Source organism: Microtus pennsylvanicus, chromosome 4 (assembly GCF_037038515.1).
Source record: "Microtus pennsylvanicus isolate mMicPen1 chromosome 4, mMicPen1.hap1, whole genome shotgun sequence".
Lineage (NCBI taxonomy): Eukaryota > Metazoa > Chordata > Mammalia > Rodentia > Cricetidae > Microtus > Microtus pennsylvanicus.
In genome coordinates this window covers 140,039,059-140,057,286 of record NC_134582.1, presented here as the reverse complement: position 1 = coordinate 140,057,286, position 18,228 = coordinate 140,039,059, and the positions used below count along the sequence as shown (strand labels likewise).

Sequence of the window (18,228 nt, the reverse complement as noted above, 5' to 3'; positions counted from 1 at the left end):
CTATAACTAGGTTCTTTGTTCTTATATGCCTTGCCTAATTTGATTTGTCTGTCTTTGCATACATATAAAGTAGAAGAAATAATCCAATTAAAACCCAAAAGCCACAGTAAACTTGCTGTATAATTTGCTGAGACTAGAACTGTGAGGAATTCAATCTGGATGTCATTGATGAGATACCACTTTATAGTGGTAGTAATGAAGCTATAAAACACACAGGAAGTCTGTAGAGTCACTATGAATTTTTAAAACTTAAAAAAATGTTCTAAAACCTAAGAGTTGGGATGACTACACAGAAAAAAGTCTTTGGTCTATATATTTTATAATGAACAAGTTTTATAACATGAAAATTACAACCCAATGTGACAAAAACTGTTTTAAGTAAGGTTAGATAAACGCATTACCAGTGTTTTCCATATGTATGTGTATGAATATGCGAGAATGAAGGAAAGGAGAGTGAGCACATGAACTTGAGTGACAATGGAGACAGCAAAAAGCAGTAAAAATTTAAACAACATATGAGTCTAGATAAAAAATATAAAGGAGCTCTACCAACATTTTCAGTTTGAATTGTTATCAAAACTTAAGATTATTTTAAAAAGCCAAGAATATCATGTAACAAGGTTCCTTTAATTATACCTGTTTTCTTCAATGAAGACCATATACATCCTCCATGAGAAAACTGAATGCAATTTTAATAGTTCCTTCAAGAATGTAATTTGGTTATAACACCAATACAATGCACTCTACATTCTACTGACTTAAACTACTGATGAATCGTGTAATATGTGCAGATGCACAGCCTTCCAAATCTGACAAGGCAGTAGTTGAAAGACCACTTAGACAGGAATTGAGTTTTTGGTTTCATTGTGATTTTGAGATTAAAGGTAATTATACAATTATTCAGAATATATTTTGTTACTTATTTACATGATAAAATACTGCTGTTCTAAAACCATTCCGTCAGTGAGACAATAGAATCTGAAAGAAAATGAGCACTCATGCTGCATTTTCAAGACATTACAAGCATTTAAATTCTGATTATATCTATGTTTACAATTCAATAGCCCCTTTTAAAGGCCATTTCACATGGTGAGTCAAGAACAGAGTGAAGTACATCGTAATGTTTTCCACTGATATATGTAGAAATGCATTTACCCATGGCATTTTTTTTTCCAAAGCGAAATATTACTATCAGGAGATGATAGTTTTTCAATTATTTTAGCTTGAAAATTAAAAAAAATACTTACCAGTAGATAAAGGCACAATTTTTACTCACTTCAAGTAATCAACCACAAAATGATTGCTTACTTTCAACATGATTGATTGACATTTTTCAAACAATCTGTCTTTAATCCTGACAGCTCTTTATTTATTATGTGTCATGTACTTGCTATGGGTTACTAGTCTCCAATGGGTGTCATCATGGGAATTACCAAAATATGATAATATGACAGAAGGCTGACAAAGTGTTTCTCATCCTTGAATTATATGCCAAGTCAAGAATGGGTAGTAAATGAGTGTAGCAAAAAAGAGACTGCAGGGCAACTTATATCCTTGTAATAAAACCAGCAATATCAAGAGAGTTATCATCTCACTTCCAATTTCTTCCCCTCAAGAACAATTTGAATCTCTTTGGCATCCAAAGTCTCATAAGTCAACAATGCTTCTGCTAGATTCTTATGCTCTTTCGCATGAGTTTTCAAGATATGTTTTGCTCGTTCATATGACTCCTGAAAGAGAAAAGCATGAAGAAAAAAAATGAAGAATTTTTTTTCATAGAAAAAAAATGAAGAAATGCAATAACCACAGGTAAGGAGAAAATAAAACCAATGAGGCTTTAAAGTGTGTTGATTTCTATTTTTAAAAGCACTTAAAAGCTTTGTTCCAAAATATGAACTGTTTGTACGTAAGAATATAAACAGCACATGGAATGTATCACACAGAAGAGTTTGGAAAATGTTTCGAGAGAGTCTCTGCCTTTCTAGAACGTTCGTTTTTTTCTGTTGTAACTAGCTTGGGTATTTCTTTCTTTACCCTCCAGCAGTTAATTAAAGCCTGGCTGCTTCCTTGGAAGACCTGCTTTCCTGAAATTCTTACTGTTATTTCAAACACTTCTTTGTTCCCAGCACCATTTACAGATCCTTAGTAACCTCTCTGTTGCAGAAAGTACTACTCCTGAAAGTCAAACCATCTGAGTATTAGCTACAAGCCATCTGACGAATACTGATTACATTCCTCATTCAATGGACACTGCCCCTCAGCCAGATCTTTTCCTTCATCCCAAGAGCCACCTTAAGAGATGGGTAACTTCAGTATCTAATAACACAAAGCAACCTTACTAGTAAGCTCCAGACCAACATCCCATTAGAGTCTTCATTATGATATCCAAATTCAGTAGCTTCTTATTAAACAAAAGCAATCTACCCACACCAATAACTTGCATCCCAGTTTGGTCTCCAAGTTCTTCAGTTAATGGCACAAACAATACAGTTACCAGAGGCAGAAATCTGGAAAATGGTTTCAGCAGCTCTCTTACCTTTCCTATCTGATACATAATATTTTATGTCTATGTAGCCAAGGGTGTCCATGAACTTCTAATCCTCCTGCCTCTGCTTTCTAAGTGCTGAGGTTGTAGGTATATGCTACCATGCCTCGTTTCTGTGGTGCTGGGAATTGAACTCAGTGTTTTGTGCATGCTAGGTAATTACTACCAACTGAACCACATCCCTAAATTTGCATCGGTATCTCTTGTGCACACTCAGAATTTCTTCATCTCTATATTTTATAGGGTGAGATTTACAATCAGTAGTTATCATCAACTTGTTTTTATTTGCAGTCCTGGGACTAAACCTAAGGCATTTCATAAAGTATAAGCACTCTGGACTAGAACTGTTAACTGCCCACCACCATGTTACCATTTTTAAAGTACGTAGGCACATTTTGTAACAAAAAAAAAAAATCAAGCTCAGAAAAATATTACCCGCAGAAGAATTCTTATTTCTTGTTCAATGGCAGATTGTGTTTCAGGACTTAGTGTTCCTGAATCACTGTAGGTCATGACTCCAAGCTAAAATCAAAAAGCATAAAATAATTGAACAAATTACTACTAAGAAGTTTAGCACAGTAAGTAGTAGCTTATATATAAACTGGGGACAAGAAATGCAACATAAAAATGTTGAGTATAATGAAATATCATTCTACGGAAACCATAAGGACAAATCAAAATAGCAAATGAGGGTATGATAGAAAATTCAAGTACTTTAAGTGTCTTCTCAGAAAACTGACAGCTCTCCCAAATCTAGATTACAATGAAATAAAAAATGTAAATAAGTTCAGAAAGATAAAAGAGTTAAATAATTTAATTTAGCAATTTATTAATTCAAGAGGTCTAAGTAGAAAAAAATCTCTATTACTACTCAGAGGAATACTTAGAATTAAGTCTTGAATTAGGAACCAGAGAATGAAAAAGAATGTCATCAATTCATAAGTCTATCAAAGAATGACATGGGAAATAAACTACCTTTTCACTCATTCCAAATCTGGTAACCATCCTCTTTGCAATTTGCGTTGCATTATCAAAATCACTAGAAGCACCTAGACATAAACAAACAAACAAACAAACAAATACCTTCTGAAAATCATTAAAAGAATAAATATGAATATTTCAAGTAATATACTATGAAAAACCAACCTGTTGTAATATGATCAGTTCCAAATATAAGCTCCTCTGCCACTCTTCCTCCCATGCTAACATCCATTTGTGCAAGCAGCTGGGCCCTAGTCTCATTCCATCTGTCATTTTCAGGCAATAGTGAAACCTATACGGTTTAATAATAACCACATAATAAAAAGGAAAGGCATTCAGACACACTTCTGAAATAGGTACACTCATAATCAAAGCTGTTCAGTGTTTCCAGACACTATTTGATAGACATGGTCAACAGGTAACTTAATACATGAAAGCTTTATGACGTGAAACCAACATGAAAAACAAAGAAAATCCTGTACAGGTGCATCTTACAAACAATAGCTACATAATGCTGCAATGGGACTTTTTTTTCCAGCTGCATAAAAATATTTAACCAGTCATACATTAGAAAGATTCAAGAACGAAGCACATACTGAGAAGCATCTTAGAACTACAGAACCAGATGCTATGACATAAGATGTGTCTTTATCTCTAGTAGTTTATTTAGATATTAAAGTTATAGTTTACAATCACTCTTCAATTGTATTTTTGTGGAAATATGTAACCTGAAATATATTATAAAACTACTCTGATCAATTATAGCAAATGGATCTTATTTCAATACTGTTCAAGAAATCAAAAAGGATAAAAAAAATCATTGGGAAGTCACAGTGTCCCTAAACAGCTTCTAGAAAGTTTTATTTGAAAGTGAATTTTAAAATAAGAAAATGAGGTACAGAAGGCAAGGTGGCTCAAACATGTGATCCCAGGGCTTGTAAAAGTGAGGCAGGAGGATTACCACAAGTTTCAGGCCTGCCAGGGTACATAGAGTTAAGTTACAGAGTGGATTACAAAGTGAGAAGTGAGACCTGTCTCAAAGCAAGCAAGTAAGCAAGCAAACAAGCAAGCAAGCACAACTAAACTAAACTGGTACATGGTTCAATGCTGAGAGCCAGATTCCCATGCCTGAGTCTCTTGGGTTCAAACCACAGTCACTGGGTAGTGTAGGGCCCTGGTCTCCCTTATTCCTGTGGTGCATTTGTGGGGACAGTTTATGATCTACCAGCTAAGCTTCCTGTGTGTTTCTGTGCTACGCCTGCCCCGCCTGGTGGTTAGCTGCAGGGCATTCACTCCATTGACAATATGGTAATTTCCCACCTGCCTGGGCAGAGGTCCTTGTGCTGCAGTCAGGTAGATAAAAACTCCCCCAATGCTGAATAAAGTGGCATTCGGCTGATCTCCTTCCGAATGACCCTGGTCTCTCTGTGTCTTCTTTTCAATCTCCAGGCCCTTGCCCGACTCGCGTTCGGTACAGAGGCGCGCGAACTGTACCGAGGGTGTAACACCAAATCGGGTGTTACAGGGTAGGGGTTGGTCTATAGGAAACTTACATGTCCAAGTGTTGGCCCCCGAGGCATGATTGTAGCTTTATTGATTGGCATTGCATCCTTTGTGTAATACGCAATAATAGCATGACCAGATTCATGATAGGCTGTTATGGTTTTGTTTTTGTTATCAATTTCCACACTTCTTCTTTCTGGTCCTAAGATAAATACCATACTATATTAGCAACTGCTAAAATAGTAGCCTATAATCCCAGAACTCCAGAGGTAAGAGAATAATAGGTTCCAGGCTAACCCATGATTCACTGTGATAACAGGAAGGCAGAAACACACACACACACACACACACAGAATACATGAGGACTCATTCCAGAGACTGGAGGCATTGTGGTTCACAACAGTAATCTCAGCACTCAGGAGGCTAAGGCAAGATGATTACCATAAGTTCACAGGCAGCCTGAGGTACATGAGTGTAAGTGAGGGCCAGCTGACCAGTTTGGATTGTGGTATGACAGTCAGTCTTCAGAAAAAACAAAACAGGGCAGGGTGAAAAGAAAGAAAAAGATGACCTGCAGAACAAGGGGATGAGAAGGAAGACATACCCATTAGAATTTTATCCTTAGAAAACTCTAGTTCCTTCATGGTAACCATTTCTTTTCCATCAACAGCTGCCTTTAATGCAGCTTGGTTCACAAGATTCTCCAACTCTGCTCCAGAAAATCCAACAGTACCACGAGCTATGATTTCTGGATCAACAGCTACAGACAAAGAGAACAGCATAAGGAATCTCCCATTGCTACACAGAAGCTCTTCCACTGAACTCACGTTTGGAGGTAGAAAAAAGCACAGTTACTCTGAGTTACAACTTAAAATATATATCTTAAAACTAAAATTAAATTCACTGAAACTAATGCCATTGTATGCAAATAATACTAATTAGTATTTATTGGTAATGTTATTGTTAATAATTTCTGGCAATAAAACATCTAGAAAAATTCTAGGTTTTATTAACTTTCTGAAAACAAAACAAAAAGTGGACTTACTAAAAATGAAATTAGAAACTTCAAATATGACCTACGCTGGGCCTGGAGAGATGGCCCAGCAGTTAAGAACACCAGCTGCTCTTGCAAAGAACCCAGGATCAGTTCCCAGCACCCACAGGGCAGCTCCTCTTCTGGCCTCTACTGGTACTGTGCATGTGGTATAAATCCATACAGTTTACAAAAATAAAAATAAATATATCTCCAATGTGGGTCTCTGTCTCTATCTCCATCCATCGCCCAAAACAAAACAAAACAAAACAAAACAAAAAAACCCAAATATGTACTCATTTGGAATCATTATGCCTTTTTGACGACCTGAATTTCATATTGTTTGATAGCTTTCTTTTTTGTTAATTGTTATTGAAGGTCCCATATCTTTTTCTTTTTGTCTTTATATTTTACATATACCACATGATTAGTTCTTATTTTATCTACTCTGACAAGCTTTGCCTTTTAACTGAACTGTGCAATCAATAGAGAGTAAAGTGAGTGATACACAATAAATAAATATACAAATAAATATATCTTAAATATGTCCTATGCTAATGTCCAGCCTGACCACAAATTGAAAAAGCACGCTCACCATCAAATTCTGTTCTCTTAAATATCACTTTCAAACACCTTGGTCTCCCTTTATTATAGGAAACAAACAGGTTGATTAAAGACAGTCTTGAAAATACTGCAGCTTATGCTATGGTCACCTGTTTTCAAGTGATGCCATGTGTCTATGTGCCTTGCTCCACGTTTTGCTTTTTCCTAAATGGAGTCCTTTTTTTGTAATATATATATATATGCCTGTCTATAAACCCCAAACAAAATTTCCTTTGGGATCAGAATTCAAGAATAAAATACTTTCAAGAATATACACAAACTGAAGAATGCACATAAAAATGGGAATAACGAGAATGAAAAAACTAACTAGTTTGAGGCATAAACCAAAAAAGGACCATAAACAGGATGGCTAGATAAATTCCCATTTTACAGAAATTTTAATGTCAGAATCAAGGAATTGAACTTACATTTGTCAAACTTTATTTTATTGAGATACCATTTCAAAATTTCAGTCCGACCCCTCACATCTGGTCTTGGAACTGTAACTTGCATGTCAAAACGACCAGGACGTATTAAGGCACTGAGAGAAAATTAAAAAGATACATTTAAATTGATAATCTGAAGATGCCAGCATACACTAAACATGTGACAGGGAAACAACGTCAACCAAAGATAAGGCAGAAAGACAGACTTCTGAATATCAATGTTCACACAGTTAAAGCACGGTGACAGTAAGTCTCAGAAGGTTCTAGGGATCTGAACACCCACAACCACAGGACTCAAAAAGCTAAGGAGTACTAGACCAACCCAGACTATGCAGTGTAAGCTGATGTGAAATAATAATGAGCAGAAGGCAGAACAAAGGTTCATTTGAATACATGTGCAACCAAGGCAGCACTATCTATCCTCCCCTATGTCAAGTCCCCTCCCTCTACCCGATTCCCACTTCAGATCCTCTCTACTGCAGCTGTACCCTTCTCCGATGGTCCTGTTTTTGCTTTCTTGGTTTGTGCAGTTACTCCCAGGTTAAATACTCACATCTGAAGATTTGGAGATGGATGTGTGGTTTCTATATTTAGTCATGCCTGGCACTGGAAACTATTCAGTTGCCCAAGGCCAGTAAAGAACCGTGAAGGAGAACCTACAACCACTATTTTACAAAACCAGCACTATCCCTAAGCACATTCTAAGGATTTGTTCTTATACCCACAGAGTGTAACCTTCACTCCTCATCAAGGAAACTTCTCTTTGCAACTGACAGTGATCATTACAGAAAACTACATATGATCAAAATGCAGAGTTGTGGAGCCCAGTACCAACTGACACACGCAGAACAAAGCTCCTACACCTAAAGTTCAAGGGCCACTTAGGAAGAGGGGTGGTGACCGGAAGAGTCAAAGGGTCAGGGAACTTGTAAGACTGTGTTAGCTCCTATATAGACGGTTATCTCCTACACTTAGGGTGTCTCACCACCATGGTTGCCTAATCACGACCTCAATAAGGATGATGCCATGTTTTGCTACAGTGGATGGGGGAAAGCTTATGAGGTCTCAACCCTAGACAAAGAACTATAGGTAAGTAAAATGATGAAAACAGGAACAAAAGTCTTTCCCAGGGAAAGGCATACCAAATGATTATCCAATACTAAATGGTCAGACCTAAAAACCATATATATACAAGTAACACTATACACCCTGAATAGGTTGTATGCACATACTTAGGAATACTCACACACACAAACACCAAAAATTAAAGAAAAAAGGCCTGGTTTGGTAGTGCGTGTGCATCTGTGTGTGTGTTGCAAGGGGGAGGGGATTACATGGGAGGACCTGAAGGATGGAAGAAGAAGAAGAAGAAATGATGTGATTATAGTAGTAAAACAATCATTAAAAATACACACTCCCTTCTCAATTGCTATCTAGAATGCTGGACTGTTGTATTAAAAAAGACAAGCTACTAATCACACAAAAAAAACTCATAAAATTTTTAAATATGGGAGGGGGACAGGTGCATCTTAGGGCAGGTGCCTGTTGAGGCCAGAAGAAAGAGCCGGAGGTACAGTGGCCATAAGCTGGAGGTATGGGTGATGGAAATCAAACTGAGAGCCACTGCAAAACAGTTGCTTTCTTCACCACTGAGCCATCTCTAGTCCCTTTCCCAACAAAGAAACTTTTAATGCTATAAATTTCACTTTCAAAATGCTTTCTGTTTAAATATGATACATGTTTTCAATATTATTGAGAAGTAAATAATTCACTTGGGTTTTAATATATTAGGTTGTGCAAGCATCACTTTGATTTAATTTCAGAACAATTTTCTATTTTAGGAACTCTATGTCCACTAGTAATTACGTCACAGTCCCCAAGCCTCTTGTAGCTAATCTGTCTCTGGGTTTGCTTATTCGAAACATTCCCTACAAATGGAACTGTGTAAGATGGTACGTTGTGGTAGACTTCTTCTCTTAGTACAATGTCGTAGCATATGACAGTACTTCACAGAACTCTTCATACTTACTTATCTAATGCCTCTGGGAAATTTGTGGCACCTATAATGATTACTCCTTCATTGGGTTTGAAACTAGAGAGGAAAAAAAATAGTACCATTTCACTGACTGAAGCACAGCTTACATGTAAAAACACCCATATATAAAGCTGATCATCATTAACTGTAACTGATAATAAACCATTTAGATAAATTGCAAACCACCTGTTACGGTTACTTAGGAAAACAACCTGACATAAATGGCTCAGGTGCCTAATTAAATATCAAAAAAAGTGTTTTTAACTTTACCAATTCAAATTATTTGGTTTTAGATCTCTATTTAATGAAAATGTCTCATGCTGACATTAAGAAAGTTCATTCAAGCTGGGCGGTGGTGGCTCATGCCTTTAATCCCAGCATATAGGAGGCAGAGGCAGGAGGATCTCTGTGAGTTCAAGGCCAGTCTGGTCTACAAGAGCTAGTTCCAGTACAGGCTCCAAAGCTACAGAGAAACCCTGTCTTCAAAAAACAACAACAAAAAGTTCATTCAAAGTGACATTTCTTCCTTTCTGTATTATGAACACAGATGTAAGTTTTAACTTGATCACAACACTCGGTCATCAACTAGACAGAAACTAGTGTATTAATCCTTACTTTATGGGCTCTAACCCAGGTATTCATGTATACTAGAAGCAGACGATCTACGACTGAGCTATACCTATCCTCCATATCTTTCTTTAGACAGTTTGTGCTTGAATCATTGTTTTTCTCTTATAAATATAATAAATTAAAAATAAGTATACATTTACAATTTCGAGAGAAACTGATACATCAATTAGTAATACAAAAAACATGAAAGAAAAATTTGACTTCTTAAATAAGATGACTGTTATCTATACATGTAACATTTAATATCTATACAATTTTACCAAATCCTTCATAAGAACTTACACAAAATCAAGTGTGTAAATATCAATGCTGAAGATACCTGTTACTCTAAATTATCATTAAATTGGATAAATGCTAACTTTTAAATTATTTCATATATTTAACAAAGACTCAATTACCCATCCATTTCAGCAAGAAGTTGATTGATAGTCTGCCTTGAATATGGATGCATTGGAGATTCAATTCTCTTTCCACCAACAGAATCTAATTCATCAATAAATATAACACAAGGAGCATTTGCTTTTGCTTCTCCTAAAAAAACAAAAAAAAAGATTCAAGTAAGTTGAAAGAAATTAACACCTTTTATCATAAAAATATTAAGACTATCAGTACAAAAAAAGTCATAGTAGAAAAAAAACTATGTAGTAAAACATTTTACTAAAATAATAATGTTGGAGGAGGGGTTGTACTGAACATGACAAAATGAGAACTGGCTATCCATTCTTTCCAACTGTACAAATTAATATAATTGGAATTGAAGTTAATAACTCTTAATATAATGCTACAGAATCGATAAATAAAATGGAAAACCAAAAATTCAAGAATTAACTTTCAATAGTCCCTAACTTCATCTTGTATTCCTACTAAGCCTTATTAAGCCTGTTTTAGAATACAGGGCTCACAACATATCTCAGTAGAAAATGGACTTTAGTTCAAATTCCAAGAACTCAAAGGTGGAAGAGAACTGACTGCATGGAACACACACACACACACACACACACACACACACACACACACACCATACATACACACAATAATAATAAAACTGTCTAAATAAAGATTATAAATCCATTTTAGTTCTATCATTAAGTTGCTTGAAACTAAAGCCCATTTATTTCAGAAATTCAATAGAAGAATTTATCAAGAAAAGTGTAAATAAATAAAACATTACTGTTTCTCTAAGTAACAAAAATGTAACATTGTCTAAAATATACATCAAAACATACTAAAAAGATTTCTGATCCTGCTGGCTCCTACACCCACAAACATCTCATCGAATTCTGACCCAGAAGCATAATAAAAAGGAACATCAGCTTCTCCAGCCACAGCTCGGGCTAGAAGTGTCTTCCCTGTTCCTGGTGGCCCAACCAAAAGAATTCCTAAAAGGAAAAGAAGCAGACAAGAATGATCCATTATTTTTAAATCCCTTGATAAGAACCTTCGACATTAATAATTATTAATTTCTATAATAGAAATGACAGTAATGATCAATATTGCCAAACTTGGGAAAGAAACTACGTTTCTACTGTTCACTTCAAAATTTTCTCTAAAACTAATTTTCCTGTGCCATTTAAATATTATTTACAGCCAGGAGTGGTGCACACCTTTAATCCCAGCACTAGGGAGGCAGAAGCAGGTGGATCTCTGTGAATTCGAGGCCAGCCTGGTCTACGTACTACATAAGGAGCTTCAGGCCAGCCAGGTACAGAATGAGACTCTGGTTCAAACAAACAAACGAACAGACATAAACATATATGTAAAATTCACACATCAACAAGTAAAACAAGAAAGAAAATGAAGACAAAGGAATATAGAGTACTCATTTTGTACAGCATAAAACTCACACTAAAAGATATGCAGCCAAACTGGGCAGTGGTGGCACACGGTCTTTAATTCTAGCCCTCGGGAGGCAGAGGTGGGTGGATATCTGTGAGGTCAAGGCCAGCTGGTTGACAAAGCAAGTTCCAGGACAACCAGGGTTACACAAAGAAACCATCTCAAAAAACAAACAACAACAACAACAACAACAACAAAAAAACGAAAGAAAGATATGCAGTCAAATATAATGGAAAAATCTTGGTAATATAGTTCCATTAAAGACCAAAAAACTATTTTCTAGCCATTTGGTATAAAATAAAAAATTTAAAAACCAATGACATTAAAGAAATAATACTAATTTGGGCTGAATTAGATAAAATTACAGCAATGTCTTTATTTGTAGGTGACACATAGTTGATGTCTACAGCTTTCTTATATTCAAGGGAGAAATGAAATGCACATATAGGCAAACACTGAGAAAATTATATGACAGAATGTCAAATACTGTTGAGTATAGGGTGAGAATACATCAGTATTAACTGCTAGTATTCTAAGATTTCCCAAACACTTAAGTTTTCATACCAATAAGCTTTTCCCATAGTAAGCTGGAAAAGAATTCCTGATCTGTTTAACTCTTGTAATTACATTAAAAAACAACAAAACTATAGTGATGTTACATTTCAATATTAAAAAACTAAAAACAAGCTCAAAAACAGTATAAAGTTTACATTAGTATTACCATGTTTTAAGTGATATCCAACTGGCTTAAGCTGCTTATTAATTTTGAGATATCTTAGTGTATACCTCAAAAATTTTCCATAAATTAATAATAAATTGAGTATAATTATAGTTTTAAATATTCTCTCTATGCTATTACATCACTGTACCTCTAAGTGGGAAAAGTTTAAGGAAACTTTTCCAGAAGTTTCCAGAAGAGATGCTCAGTGGTCTAAAATCTAGCCTTAAACCTGCAGTGCCTTTGGATCATTTAACACAGCTACCAAATACCTGCATGTTAAAGGTTTCCCTAAGCTACTGGTGCTATGGCAAAACTGTTAAAACTCAGAGAGGAACCTAGTGGGAAGAGGTGGGTCACTGGAGACATGCCTTAGGGGATAGATGTGTCTTGGATGCTATACCATGCTCTCTACTCTGCCCTCTACTCCTTGATTTCTGGTTTCTGTGAGGAGACAAGCTTGTGCTACCATGCACTGTATGCCTAGCCTCACCTTTCAAACCTCAGGGATGCATTAGGACTGTGGATTAAAACTACAAGCCTGAAACCTTCCTTTGAAGACAACAAATAAATTAATCTTTAACAAAGTAATTTCATTCCTAGAAATTTGTTTCTTTTTTTCTTTAGAGAAGGGTCTCCTGTTTTTCAGGCTAACCTCAAATTTCTGATCCTCCTGCTTCTACCTCCCAAGTGTTGGGATTACAGGCTCAGTTTATACCATGGTGGAAATCAAATTTTATGCTTGTGCATACTGGATAAACTATATAGACCCAATTGCCCATTAGAAACATATTCCAAGTAAATAATTCGGCTAAAGGACAAAGCAGGGTTAGAGTGGTCATCAAACTGCTATTTTTAATAGAAAAAAAGTTTACATAAAAGTATAATGTTACAAATAATTAGCATGTAGTCTTCATAACTGTAAAGATCATAAGGACAATTTCCACAGTTCCCACTTCTCAGAAATCCTCAAGAATTCTCACATTAAAAAAGGAAATTCTAAGGAGTAGGAGTGTAGCTTAGTGCTTACCTACTATGTACAAGGGAAGTGAGTTTGCTCTTCAGTACAAGAACAAAACAAAAGGAGAACAAAAACATCAGTGCTCAGTATGATCCTGAGTTGGTGCCGGACCCAGATAGGGGTAGTGACATTTGAAAGATCATTACTAGAGCAAATGCTGAACAAATGCTGAACTTTTGTATGAAGTAGTGAAGTTAACAGTTGTATATCCATGTAAAAGCACTAGTTTTAAAGCTACAGAAAAAAAACAACTTTATGTGAGGTTGGAGAGATGGCTCAGTGTTTTAGAGGGCCTGGGTTCAATTCTTAGCACCCACATGGCAGCTCACAAACCGTGTAATTCTAGTCCTGGGTGAGCTAATGCTCTTGTCTTGAATCCACTGGCACCTGGCAAACACACAGTAGGCAGGAATACATGCAGGCAAAACATCCATACGCATAAAGTTTTTTAAAAATTTAACTAAAAACACCCCTTTTGGTGAATGTACAGCTAAGCATTTAAAGAAGTATCATGTCTTACTAGAAAGTAGGCACAGAACTTTATGTGTGGAATAAGCACGTATTTTTAAAAACAAAAATTAAGAACTGAACCTACTCAATTCTAATATGGGCAAATAAAATTTGTAATCTATTACTCTATGATTTACACCAATTATGACAAAAGGAAAATATCTTACCTTTGGGAAGTTTGCCTCCAAGCACAGTAAATTTTTGTGGATTTTTCAAGAATTCAACCACTTCCTGTAATTCTTGTTTGGCTTCCTCCACCTTAAATGGTGCAATTTACCAAATAACCAAATAAAAGTTAGATTATCAAGGTTTCCTCTTTGGTAATCATATTTTTAATGTAGCTACGAGTGAATTTGGCCTTTTTTGGTAACACATTTTTTTAATATGGTAAAGGTTTTCTAATCCTTATTTCCAATTACATGGCATCCTTATTATGCCAACAAAAATCATTTGAAGTTCCTACTTTTACTAAGAAGGCAAAACAAGTCAAATATATTGGTCAGAGTTAAGCTGAAACTATTAGAAAAAACAGCATAAGGCGAAAGAGCAATCAGAAAACCTAAACTGTTTAGGTCATGATTATATTTCTAGAAAATTTCACAAAACTATTTACAGAAAACATCATTACTAGAACAAGAAAAGGTCTGTTTAAGCCGGGCGGTGATGGCACACGCCTTTAATCCCAGCACTCAGGAGCCAGAGGCAGGCGGATCTCTGTGAGTTCGAGGCCAGCCTGGTCTAGAAGAGCTAGTTCCAGGACAGGAACCAAAAAAGCTATGGAGAAACCCTGTCTCGAAAATCCAAAAAAAAAAAAAAAAGTTTGTTTGTTTGTTTTAGTTCTCCAATGGACTTTGAAAGTTATTCTGACTAAATCACTTAGATTTTTACTAAAATTTTGTAATGATAATAATTAAAAATAAAGTTGTACTCATGGCCAGCCCCAGGAAAAAGGACACATGTTCACCAAAATGCACAAGGTACATACAATATTAGAGTTCCAAACTATAAAAAACCAAAAATGTCTAAGTTAGTTAAAAAGAGCAAATTTTGATAGCCACATAAGCCAAACTGTGCAATCAGGATACGTGAATGACTGCTCTACACAGCATGGCCAGACCCCAACCAAAATCATCATGTTGGGCAAAAGAAGAAAGATGCAAAACAGGATATTCGATGCATCCTGCTGCTCCTAAAACAAGCAAAAAAATGGAAGCAGAGCTAGAGTAAAGGCCTTGACTGGATAACCCTCCTTTCAGCGGTAGGGACAATAACCAGAAGAGGCTGGGGGGCTCTGGGGTTCTCACGGTCTTTGTTGGGCTAAGAACTGATGAAAACTATGTGCTCATTCTTGAAATTTATTAATTATGTGTTTTTAAGCAAGTATGTTGAACTTCAAAAGATTTGCTGAGTTATTTAAAAAAAAATCTTACTGCACATTGAAAGACTAAAACATATCTAACTTAAAATAATGGGTAAAATGGCAATTTAAAATTCTAAGAATGAAGCAAGAGACAGGAAACACTGTTCACTTCTCAACTAACTAATATCCTGTCCCCTATCTCTGTGGCAAGTGTACCTCCAGTTGAGCAACAGAAAAGCTACAGGGTGAGGTAGATAATGACGTTCTAAACAGTTCTTAGTTTTTAAAGCAGCTCAATATAAATGTACTTACATACTCAAAAATCCTGGGCAAGAAATGATTCTTATGTACATTTCTTTTTTGTGTGTGTGTAATATTTATTTATATGTATGCAATATTCTGCCTGCAGGCCAGAAGAGGGCACCAGACCTCATTACAGATGGTTGTGAGCCACCATGTGGTTGCTGGGAATTGAGCTCAGGACCTATGGAAGAGCAGGCAATGCTCTTAACCGCTGAGCCATCTCTCCAGCCCTTATGTACATTTCTGAAGACTTGAGAAAACTGTGTAATAGCAAACCTACAAGTTACTTTGCTCCTATGAATTTACATTTGTCAGAAGCTACTTCATTAACAAATGGTTTTAGTTTTTTGCCTGTCTCTAGTTTTATACTCAGACATTCCTTCATCCCCACTGCAGACAGAAACTTAAAATAACTCAACCAAAAACAGCTCAACAAGAATTCTATGTTTTCTAAAGACTGACTTTCATTTTGATGGTGTATGTGTGTCTGTGTGGGGCATGTGCATGTTGAGTCAGGTGCTCATGGAGGTCAGAAGAGGAGTCAGATCCACTGGGGCAAGAGTTATGAGTTACTCAATGTGGGTGCTGGGCATAGGGGGTGCTGTCAAGAAAAGAAAGGGCTCTTAACCACTAAACCATCTTTCTAGCAGCAGGAATTCAAATCAAAGCAAGCATGTAACCGTAAAACTCAAGTCAGAATAGAGAGAGCCTGCCACACTGAGGACTCAAGTTTTAAATAATCATCATACCAATATCTTCCTCAACCCTTTCTGCAATGCAAACAGGGCTCATAGCCTTAAACTGCAAAAAAAGTTTGGGACAACTGGTTTAACCAGATGGAAGTCCAATGCAGAATATCAATAAGGTAAATTACAAAGAAAGCAAAGAAATCTTAACTTACCCCTTTAACATGTTCAAAAGTAACATTTTTCATCTGGACAGGATCTACAGCAGAATCAAGTCCTGTAGTTGTCCGGAAGCGAACTAACAGGAAGAAATACATGTGGATATTTGATATCAAAATCTAGAAAAATTGCATGTTTTAGAAGCCTAAGTTTCTCTGATTAACCTGAAAGAAAAACCAAGTCTCATTTCCAATGGTTCCTTAGGGTAGTCAGCAATTGTTTTCCTCCTGTGTTAGAGCTACTTTTAAATGGGTTTTTATCAATCCCTATCTAAATGTTACAAATATAAATTTGAAACAGCTCTTCATTCTTCACGATTGATGCTCACTGTCCTTGGCTGCACTTGGTCATACTTAGGAACCAAAGCCAATGAAGATAAAGGGGCACTAGAGGACAGTCAATAATTGGCCCATGATATAAGTCAGCAAGATCCCAGGAGAGAAGAGAACACCCCTAAGAGTGTCCTACGAGTCCTACAACTCCAGTCATTCACTGCCCTCTCCATCAGAGCTAGGAAAGTCCCTAGGACTCCAATCAGCATACAATCTGCAAATACAAAGGTCATTTCAGACAGAATGTCTCTGATGTTTCCATGAGAATACATGTGTTCAGCAGAGCCTGACCCATCCCAGAAGATGGCACAGATGGGTGGAGGAAAAACTAAAGAAGCCAAGGGGCTCCACTAAGTCCCTAGAAGTAACCCTAAGAAGCCTTCACAATAAAAAGAAAATAGACTAAATTTTGGCCACGTGTAATTGTTTTAAATATCCAGCAGTAAAGCACAGACAAAAACTAGATTAACAATAATATAAAACAAGAACTACATTAGAATTTTTAAAAGGACAAAGACCGACTCAGTTCTTATAAGGTTTCCTGTCACACCCCAATGTGGGCTACCAACACACCAGGTAGGGCATTCACAGCCGTCAGACTATAATTATCTCATGCTTTTCCTAAGTGTGAATATTTTCTCCTGTCTGAACCCTGATGTTCTAGTTAGATTTGTCAACTTGACACTACCTAGAATCACCTGGGAAGAGAAACCTTCAATTACAATTGCCTTGATCTATGGGCACTGTTTGATTGCCAGCTGATGTAGAAGGGCTCACTCTGCCCACTGCAGGTAGCACCATCCCTAGACAGGTAGTCCTGATCTGTGTGAAAAAGCTCACACACTGCCTTAACTTTCCCTCAATAATATGACATAGACGTGAAAGTCAGATAAACCTCTTTCTCCCCAAGTTGTTTATGGTCAAATTGTTTTATCACAGCAATAAAAACTTAGAATTATTCCAACTACAATAACTAATGGGGACTTCAATGCTGTGATGATTATCACCATTGATTTGACAGGATCTAGGTGAGATACTTCTGGCAAGCCTACGAGGGAGTTTCTAAATTGGGTCAAGATGAGAAAAACAGCCTAAATCAAAGTGAAGGTCCTGCAATGAGCAAAAAGGAGAAAGTAAAGGAAACACCAGAATTTCACCTTCCTCCATACCTGACTGAAGCTGCAATGCGACCAGCTACCTGAAGCCCCTGCAGCCATGATAAACTGTGCCCTGGAACCATAAGCCAACTAATTAAACCTTTCTTAAGCTGCTTTGGTTAGGATATTGTGTTTCAGCAGTGAGAATAGTAACAAACATACTTGGTGACAAAGACTCTTGAGTCTTTAAGCTCAGGGCCCAACTATCCCAAGACATTATATCTAGGACAAATCTTCACCCTAGAGCACAGAGCTCTTTCAGTCAATCTGTAGCCAAGCTATATAGGGATAATTAGGGCCTTCTGCGGAC

The 18,228-nt window shown here is 36.5% G+C and overlaps 1 protein-coding gene across 1 annotated transcript in view; it reads right to left on the bottom strand.

Moving 5' to 3' along the window:
- Positions 1 to 313: 313 nt before the first annotated feature.
- Positions 314 to 18,228, bottom strand: part of Yme1l1 (YME1 like 1 ATPase) — a 37,379-nt gene continuing 19,464 nt past the window's right edge. Inside the window, exons 8-19 of the mRNA XM_075970659.1 lie at positions 16,426 to 16,508; positions 14,029 to 14,119; positions 11,003 to 11,155; positions 10,175 to 10,307; positions 9,141 to 9,203; positions 7,094 to 7,206; positions 5,634 to 5,789; positions 5,080 to 5,231; positions 3,692 to 3,818; positions 3,521 to 3,594; positions 2,981 to 3,067; positions 314 to 1,730 (exon numbers count right to left, since the gene is read on the bottom strand). Coding sequence (XP_075826774.1) covers positions 1,587 to 1,730; positions 2,981 to 3,067; positions 3,521 to 3,594; positions 3,692 to 3,818; positions 5,080 to 5,231; positions 5,634 to 5,789; positions 7,094 to 7,206; positions 9,141 to 9,203; positions 10,175 to 10,307; positions 11,003 to 11,155; positions 14,029 to 14,119; positions 16,426 to 16,508 — 1,376 coding nt within the window. The 3' untranslated portion in view covers positions 314 to 1,586. The remainder of the gene's footprint in view (positions 1,731 to 2,980; positions 3,068 to 3,520; positions 3,595 to 3,691; positions 3,819 to 5,079; positions 5,232 to 5,633; positions 5,790 to 7,093; positions 7,207 to 9,140; positions 9,204 to 10,174; positions 10,308 to 11,002; positions 11,156 to 14,028; positions 14,120 to 16,425; positions 16,509 to 18,228) is intronic.